Here is a 9,527-nt window from a genome sequence, read left to right as displayed (position 1 = left end):
TCATTAAGTATGCAAGCGACATGCAATCGTTTTAAAAAAGAATGAGATCTATTATTAAAAAATTAATTTCTTTTTATATGAATCTCGTATTTATTTATTTTTTTAAAAATAATTATACGACACATGTAAACTCACGACTACAATTATCATTTCTCTATAATAATACGTGGGTCGGTAGCTCTAAAAGCCGTTGCTCGTGTTGGTCATGACTCATGTATGTACAGATCAGAAGATCATGAACAGATGGATTAATATTTCAGAATATAATTTATTATTATGTCTATAAATTCCCGATTGAACGAAATTTAAATATTACTTAATAAATAATTAATGTAGTCCACTTTATACCTCTATAATTTATTTTTAGCGTGAGGTTCAAAACTGGGAAGTTAAGATATCCAAAACCGCTAGAGCTGCCCGTATTAAATATGCCGATGAGCGAGTCATGAGTTAAGCCACGTGAGTGTTCCAATGGAGGGCCTGATTTTGTTGACACGGGCAAGTCTGCCACAAGTCAAATTTTTAAAAGCTTGGGCAAACCAGCTCGATCGTTGTGTATACGTGTTGTACTTACTGGCCTACGAAACCATGTCTTCAATGCTAGGGAGACTGTTCCATCAGACACATCAAGTAATAGAGAAGAAAATATAGTTGCACATTTACTAGGCAAGAATGCATTAGCCATTTTAGACTCTATTGTTTACTAGGCAAGAATGCATTAGCCATTTTAGACTGTATTGTGGACACGGAAGAAACCCTCAATATATTCTGTCTGTGTTGTAGAGAAGTACTTGATCAATAGAAATTGTGTGATTTTCAAAAAAAAAAAGAAAATTACTATTTTGGTTATACAAAATTAAGGCTACGTTTAGGTAGTGAGAATATCTGAAAAGTGTTGAGAATGTTTGTGAATAGTAGTAAAAAAGTAGTGAAAAAGTAATAATAGAATAATGAATAGTAGGTAAAAAGTAATGAATAGTAAAAAAGTAGGTGAAAAGTAATAAAAAAGTAAGGAATAGTAGTGAGAGTACTTGAGGTACTCTTGGTACCTAAACGTAGCCTAAATTATCTCATCTTATCTCCTTTCATATAATTATTATAACTTTATCAAATTCTTATATAAAATATAATAAATAATTTAATTTTTTAAAATTTTAAAATAAAAATTAAATTAGCCAAACGCGCTGCAATTTAATGTGAATGATTCACATTTCTTCTATTTCGCAGCATGCAATAATGCTCATTAATTAAGCACAAAAGCTAAGTATGTGAATAGGGATGGGTTGGGGCCTGGGGGTTGTTTCGGTCAGGGATAGGGGAAGGCTAGTTCTGAGATGCACCAAGCAATACTAAAAAGAAAAAAAAAAAATATATTATAATTATAAAGAGATCTAAATAAATTTACAAACTAATATATATGATTTTATATAAATATATGATACGTTAATTAGATTTATTTTATAATATAATGTATATATCACATCAAATCACATCAGTTTATGTTTAAAATATTTTTCTAACAAATTAAAATTGTTAAAAAAAATTAAATTTTATGTTAAATTCAAGGGAGTACGTATTTAAATATAATTTTCCTTTAGGTCAGGGTATTTTCATTCAGTACAGCTCTTGTTGAATTATAGGTGAAATATATATTATATAAATAAATATGTATGGTGAGGAAAACAACAGAAGAATTCAAGAAACACATGCCCTGACCGAAGAAACGACTCCACTACCAAGACAGATGCGGTCACCAATTCCAAATGGTCCGTACCCATCCTGGGGCTGCTTTATTGGACGACGGTCTACCATGCCAAAGGAAGCAGCCACGGATATGCCTCTTCTCATACAACAGCACGCGGCATTCTAACATGTTGAATTATATACATTGGATCAAACATATAGTTTATCTACATATGTACTTTTTATAATATTTATGATATATACATAAATTGAGGTTCCTTCTAATTTTTATCCGAACTTAATTAGTCTAATAAAGTATGTGAGAAATAGACACATATCAATTCTATTAGAGACTCATTTTATATGTTTAATTATCTTTATCCCACTTAAATTAGAGTCGAAACTTAATGAGAGATATTTTCGAGATATAAATATTTGAATTATCTTTGCAAATTATATATAGAATATTAGTATCTAACTCATAAAATTAATTATAAGAAATTTTGATTATTAAATTGTATAATTCTATTATTCAAAGTTCCGATAATAGTCCTCATGTTTACGAAATCTTAAGTTTGGTCAAATCAGCTGAGCTCTATTATTAATATAAAACAGTGCTAAGACAATTAACTTTCATAACCATCATCATGAATCCTCCACAATTTCCACCCTTGTTGATATATGAAGGTAATAAATAGTAGTATTTGTTAAAATATAATTTCTTTTTCTCCACTACAATGTCACTACTTTACGTGCCGTTTACGACATTAGACATATGCAGGGTAAAACATGCTGGAAACTGTTGAGAGCAAAAGCCATCACACGCCGCCACACTGTTCTAAATATGCTGATACATTTCATCTCATTATTATAATTTTTTTAAATTTTATACATAAAATATAATAAATAATTAAATTTTTTCAAATATCAAAACATTAATAATATTAAAAAATAATTTTTTATTTAATTTTTTACTGTCATTTACAACTATCTCACCTCATTTTACTATTCAGACGGTAACTTTTCTAAGTGATCTCATACCCTTTATAACCCACACCAAGGATTCTCAGTGATCTCCTTTTCTAATACCAGAACCCCACCTCCTTAACTCTCTCTCTCTCTCTGATCTGATGGAGAGCTACCCAACATATTTTAGCTGTTCATCTGCAACACCGGCAGCTTCTTCTTCCTTGTCACTGAACATGGCAAATTCTCATGCTTACAATGAATTCCAAGGTAGCAAGTCAAATGGATTCTTGGGACTGATGTCGGAGATGGATGTTCCAGTTTCAAACACAAATGATAATAATCCTCAGAGCAGAAACTGTGTGGGATCTGAAACTGATCATCATGCGAAGTTGGGGAAGAAAAAGGGAGAGAAGAAGGTGAGAAAGCCAAGATATGCGTTCCAAACAAGGAGCCAGGTCGATATACTGGATGATGGTTATAGGTGGAGGAAATATGGGCAAAAGGCAGTGAAGAACAACAAATATCCAAGGTACGTACGTACGTAGTTGATCAATTCATTCGTTTGATATATCTTGGTTACATTTGCAGTCCAATTTAGCAAGTTTATTTCTCTGCGAAGACTTAAATATGAATACAATATAGAACAAATATGCCGGATTGATCACCACATGAGTTTTTTTTCTCTAGATCATATTACAAAAGAAATTAAATTAGGAAAGGAAAAATTATTTGTGATTTTCAGCTGTCGGCAAAGTAGTATGCTCAATAGTAGATCAGACGGGAAGTCTGTTTCATCCTGATCATCAGGGAAATTAGGGAGAGTCTTTGGAGGGTACGATCGATCGCTCGCGTAGTACTCTTTATATATCATTATTTACCCATTTGCATTTTTGTTATAGTTTAATTAATGATTCTTTCTTACCACTATAACTACTATTATTTTCTCAATTACATTGAAATTATCATATTAGAATATAAATTAAATAATCAAATTATATAATATCGTGCCATCAGTATTCACTTTTGATGTCATATATATATATATATATATATATATATATATATATAGCAATGTTGTTCATCTTCGTGAATTAATGATGTGACACGTAAGTATAAAAAATGATGATTTAACAAGATATCATGATAAAGATTATAACTTTGAGCATTATTACACATGATTTCACCCCTATTTTTCTTTTAAAAAAAAAAAAGTCTTATCCAATTAGTACTTCTCACCATTAAATTTACAATTAAATTTAGCTTCATCATCCTGATGAATCGATGATCACCTGAAAAAGAAGATCATATTGGAACATTAATTTTAGCTAATTGATTCTCACTTGAAAAGGAAGATATGGATGGAACTTAATTGACACAAAAATGAAGATTGGGTAAATATATTCACGTGTAGTACATATAAGCTAGACCAGGTAATTAATTAGAGATTAATTGAATGTCATTGTTTTCGCATGTAGTACGTACGTACTTAGAGTACTAGCATATATAGGATCAGATAATTAATTGGTGGATGTCCATATTTGACTTCAAATTAATAGAAATGAAACAATGAGATTTAGGTTGTGTTTGTGAGGCTACTTAACTATTATTTATTATTATTTATAAATAATATTAATTTATTATTATATATTTACAGATAATCTACGATCACTTCATCATCCAAACGTAACTTTATATCTTTAATATTTAGTACGTAATGCATGTTCATCTATCCCCAACATTAAAAGAATAAAATTAACATGAGAATGAGGAAAGAGCTTGTTCTCTTGGAGTTTTCGAATATTAATTTCGACTTTCCAAATTATCACATGAATTATGTAGTCCTCGATCCATACAAGCAATTTGGATTCCCATTATAATGTCATATTGACCTCTAAAAACAAAAATGAATTGTTTACCCCTAATTGATCCAATTGCTTTATGCGGAACTGTCTTGATTGTTTTTATAGATAAAATAAAATGAGATTAAAATTAAAAGTTAAATAAAATATTATTAAAATATATTTTTTGAATATTATTTTTATTTTAAAATTTGAAAAAATTGAATGATTCATTTTATTTTGTATAAAAGTTTAAAAAAATTATAATAATTAGATAATGTGAGGTGAGTTAAAAATAATAAAAATAAACGAGATAATTATTCTGTATAAGCTGTAGTTGTACGGCATTGGTTCAAGTACAAAGAATTTTAATCTTGGGGTATATATGCTCCTTCCTATAGCTAGCTAGCTAGGTTTAAGGTCTAAATTGTCGATGTAAACACGATCAGTAGTAAAAAGTCAATGATTTACTTAGTATGTGCGACGTGGGAGCATTGCACGGATCTAAAGTTTAATTAACAGGATAATTAAAGACAATATTATTGCATTTATAGTCTCTAAAACCTCTCGTCTGTCATCATCAAAAAAATAAAACCAATTTATTTGAGTATATAGTTTTCAGAAACCTTTTTTAGTATATAGTTTCATTGAATATACCCTCAATATAAAGGCAATTTCCTCCCTCCATAAGAAAAACGAATATTTGTAATAAATTATTTGTAACGAAAATTATTATTTATGACAAAAATAGATAGCCACAATTAAGCAATTTTCTTATACTTTTCTATTGATTTTTTATGAGCTATTTGGTAAATTTACAACTTCATTTTTCTTATTTAGTTACACTTTTTGTTTCAAGTCTTCTATTAGCTAGCTAGCTAGTTTATTTTGATTGGTTTCGTTAGTATCATCTATGCTACTATCGGGTTAACAATTTGGAGTGAAGACAACAAATCTCACATGATTATTCTTATCTATATTATAGATGCTTTATAGCATTCCATCTTAAATTCAATAAAAAAAAAGTGTACTTTTTGTTTTCTTAGTTTTTATTCTTTGCTTATACTTTTACGATATATTTTTAGAACAATGTAAACTTTAAATAGATATTTGATAATGCAAATATAGAGAGACTACCAAAGCTTACATGCTTTTAGATTTATGTCGGTTGGCCCCCAACGTAATTAAAAAGAGCTTGGGACCCATTTAATTGATGAATGGAATTACTAACCCTTCAGCTTCTACAACTGAATGATATTTCAACATGTTAAGTAATTTCTAACTATTCGATCCTATGTGTAATACGCCGTCGTGGGGAGATGAACGAAGAGAAGAAGGAAGTATGTTGACAGGAAGAAGGGAAACTTAGGAGAATAAGAAGTGAACTGGGTTAAGGGGCCGTGAGAGGTTTGGGAAATCCTGAAGGCTATGTTGCAGATGTGAGGCCTATAATCCAAGTGCGCTTTGGGCTCTCTGTAGGGCTAAGGCTTTATTTTCATTGCATTTCTTACTTTAGTTTATTTCCTTGCTTTTATTACGAGGCCCAGGGGCCGTTCTAAGGGGACTTCTAATCTAGTTAAATACGTAAAGGAAGGGGAAGAGAAAAAGCATCTAGACTATTCCCAGAATTTGTTCTGAATCTTGTGGAGGTACATCTCGAAGAGAGCAGTTATCAACACTATTTCAATACAGTTTTACCATTTTCATCCATTCTCCCTGTTCATTACATCGATTCATCACTGTTTTCTATAAAATAGTATTACTAGTGGTATTCAGAGCCACCGATCCTCCCTCATTATCCATGGCAGAAGGCACTCGTATGATCCAATTGTAGGAAGGATTTAACTCCTTCAAGAAAACCACATAAAACCATATCAGAAATTTTGAATCACAATTTAAAGTCATAGTGGAGATGTTAGCTTTACGACGATAAATGGAAGTTAAGATGCAACAATTTTCCTCACTAGCAGTAGACATGGACAAACAAAATACCCAACAGTCAGAGAGCCATCACGATGGTGCAAATTCTAGCATAAACGTTCAGATGATCCCTCACACAAGGGAGATCCACCCCAGGACCATCCGTTTGGATTTCCCTACCTTCCATGGTGAGGATCCTCTCAGTTGGTTATACAAGGTGAATCAATTCTTTACTTTCCACACAATACCCCCACAACACTGTATGCGGTTGGTTTCATTTGACATGGAGGGCAAGGCCCTAGTCTGGTTTCAAGATTTGGATGAGTCAGGGGCCTTGACTAGTTGGGATGACTTTGTTAAGGCTTTGTTAGTTCGTTTTGGACCCAGTTGCTACGATGACCTTATGGAACAGTTGACTCGTTTGTGACAACTAGGTATGTTGGAAGAGTATAAAACTGACTTTGAAGCCCTATCCAATAGGCTATAAGGGGCTTATCCGAACAGTACAAATTAAGCTGTTTCTTAAGCGGTCTACGTGATAATATAAAACTCCCGTTCGAATGTTCAACCCTAGTGACCTCATCACTGCCTATAGTCTTGTAAAAATTTAGGAAGAAAATATCTCCCTTCACCACAAAGTAACCACACGAAAACCATACACCAACCCACAATACTCCTGGCCTCACTAATAGTCAATCCAACCCCAAACCACCCTAAACCTCACAAGAATCAAAAGCCAAGATGTGGTCCATGTCCACAAAATATCTTAGACTCAAATGAAAGAAAGGCACCGATTGGGAACTATGTTATTATTGTGATGCTAAGTGGAGTTCGGGCCATCGTTGCCAAAACCCAAAGTTTAATTTAATTGAAGAAATTGAGGAAGAAACTGGGGATATTACTGCAAATTTTAACCTGTTGGAGACCTAGGAGGAAGGGACGGGTCTGTTGTTGACTGGCAAATAGCTAGAAATTTCTCTACACACATGGCTCTAATAGTCCTCAAACTATGCGAATCAAAGGGAAGATTGGGAGTGAGTGGGTGATTATATTAGTTGATCCAGGGAGGACACACAACTTCCTTGACCCGACAGTATTAAATCGTCTTGGCAGGTTGTGACATGGTGTTCCGGGTACATTGGATTCATCTTATGGAATTTTACTGAATTTACGATGCAATTTACTCATAACCAGCATGCTATTAAGTTATAGGGGTTGAGTGGAAATACCTGGATTGAAGAAGGGGTGGTTCAAAAGCTCAACCAAACCGAGAAGAAATGAGTCTTGCTGCAGTGGTTTAAATCCTCCTCAAAGAAACCTGAAAATAACCAAACACTTCCTGAGCCATTTCAGCAATTACTTAACCAATACACAAAAATATTTGCCACCCTAAATGGCCTACCCCTCGTCTATTCCCACGATCACGCTATTACCCTTCAACTAAACACCCAACTTGTTTCTATACGACCTTACCGTTATCCATATTTTCAAAAAGATAAAATAGAACAGATTGTGAAAGAGCTATTGGATTTAAGGGTAATTAGGCCTAGCTAAAGCCCCTACTCATCTCCGGTATTGTTGGTACGTAAAGCTGACAGTACATGGAGACTATGTGTGGACTACCATGCCCTCAACAACATCACCATTAAGGATAAATATCTTATTTCAGTTGTGGAGGAATTGCTGGATGAGCTCCATGGGGCCTGGGTGTTTTCTAAACTTGACTTACGGTCGGGTTATCATCAAATCAAGTTAAACCAGAGGACATCCATAAGACTGCATTCAAGACACACGATGACAATTACGAGTTCTTGGTTATGTCTTTTGATTTAACTAACGCGCCTCCACCTTTTAGAGTCTTATGAACCAGGCCTTTAAGTCTTACCTTCGTAAGTTTATTTTGGTATTTTTTTTTTTTTTTAACGATATTCTCATTTACAGCAAGGATGAAGCTGCCCATTTAACTCACTTAAAGCTCACTTTTGAAATATTGAGGGACAATCAGCTCTTTGCTATGTTCAGCAAATGTAGCTTCTGTTGTGCAGAAATATCATACTTAGGGCATCTCCTTTCTGCCCATGGGGTTAAAGGGGCCTTGAGAGGTTTGGGTAATCCTGAAGGCTATGTTGCAGATGTGATGCTTATAATCCAAGAGGGCTTTGGGCTCTCTGTAGGGCTAAGGCTTTATTTTATCATTGCATTTCTTACTTTAGTTTATTTCCTTGCTTTTGTTATGAGGCCCACGGGGTGTTGCAAGGAGACTTCTAATCTAGTTAAATACGAAAGGAAGGGGAAGGAAAAAAGCATCTAGACTATTTTCAGAATTTGTTTTGAATCTTATGGAGGCGCTCCCTCTCGAAGAGAGCAGTTATCAACACTATTTCAATACAGTTTACCATTTTCATCCATTCTCTATGTTCATTACATCGATTCATCACTGTTTTCTGTATAATAGTATTACACTGATGTTACATGCATCAAGTTAAGCTGCTTGTTATTTTTTCATATAATTTGCAGAAGCTACTACCGGTGTACACACCAAGGCTGTAACGTCAAAAAGCAAGTTCAGAGACTAACTAAAGACGAAGGGATCGTCGTTACAACTTATGAAGGCATGCATTCACATCCGATAGAGAGGTCTACTGATAACTTTGAGCACATCTTGAGCCAGATGCAAATTTACACCACCTTTTAAAGGAAGAGATCGGGAACTTGCATGCAAATGATCATCGATCAGAGATCAAGTACTCGAGATGAATACTTGTGTAAATTCTGTGTTTTTAAATAATTCCTCAGAATAAAAGCAAAGCCATCAGGATTACATGACCCCTTGATCAGCCCTTTTTATACGTCTGTAGTGACCAAAAACATGTAGTTTCGTCTTAAATGAAACTTATCCTGATGAAATCGTACGTGCAGCTAGCTATATTTGTGATGATCTTCGTCCTGTTTTTTGGGGAAAAAAATTAGAATCCTGCCTGATCAGGATGCATGCATGCTTTATAGTTTGTAAATGGTCCAGTTTGTATTCGCAAGTCATCTCAACTCATTTCGACTCATCTCAACTCATCTCACTACTATTCATTATTATTCATCAACTTTAACTCACAAATCTCA

At 33.6% G+C, this 9,527-nt stretch overlaps 1 protein-coding gene across 1 annotated transcript; it reads left to right on the top strand.

The window, feature by feature from the left end:
* Positions 1 to 2,750: 2,750 nt before the first annotated feature.
* On the top strand, positions 2,751 to 9,317 carry LOC121257376 (probable WRKY transcription factor 75). The gene is made up of 2 exons (XM_041158366.1): positions 2,751 to 3,181; positions 8,928 to 9,317. The coding sequence occupies exons 1-2, from the start codon at positions 2,814 to 2,816 to the stop codon at positions 9,103 to 9,105; spliced, it is 546 nt and encodes a 181-aa protein (XP_041014300.1). The 5' UTR covers positions 2,751 to 2,813; the 3' UTR covers positions 9,106 to 9,317.
* Positions 9,318 to 9,527: the final 210 nt, after the last annotated feature.

Source organism: Juglans microcarpa x Juglans regia, chromosome 3S (genome assembly GCF_004785595.1).
Source record: "Juglans microcarpa x Juglans regia isolate MS1-56 chromosome 3S, Jm3101_v1.0, whole genome shotgun sequence".
NCBI classification, from domain to species: domain Eukaryota; kingdom Viridiplantae; phylum Streptophyta; class Magnoliopsida; order Fagales; family Juglandaceae; genus Juglans; species Juglans microcarpa x Juglans regia.
Note: the sequence above shows the minus strand (reverse complement) of the source record. Positions and strands in the feature narration are given on the sequence as shown.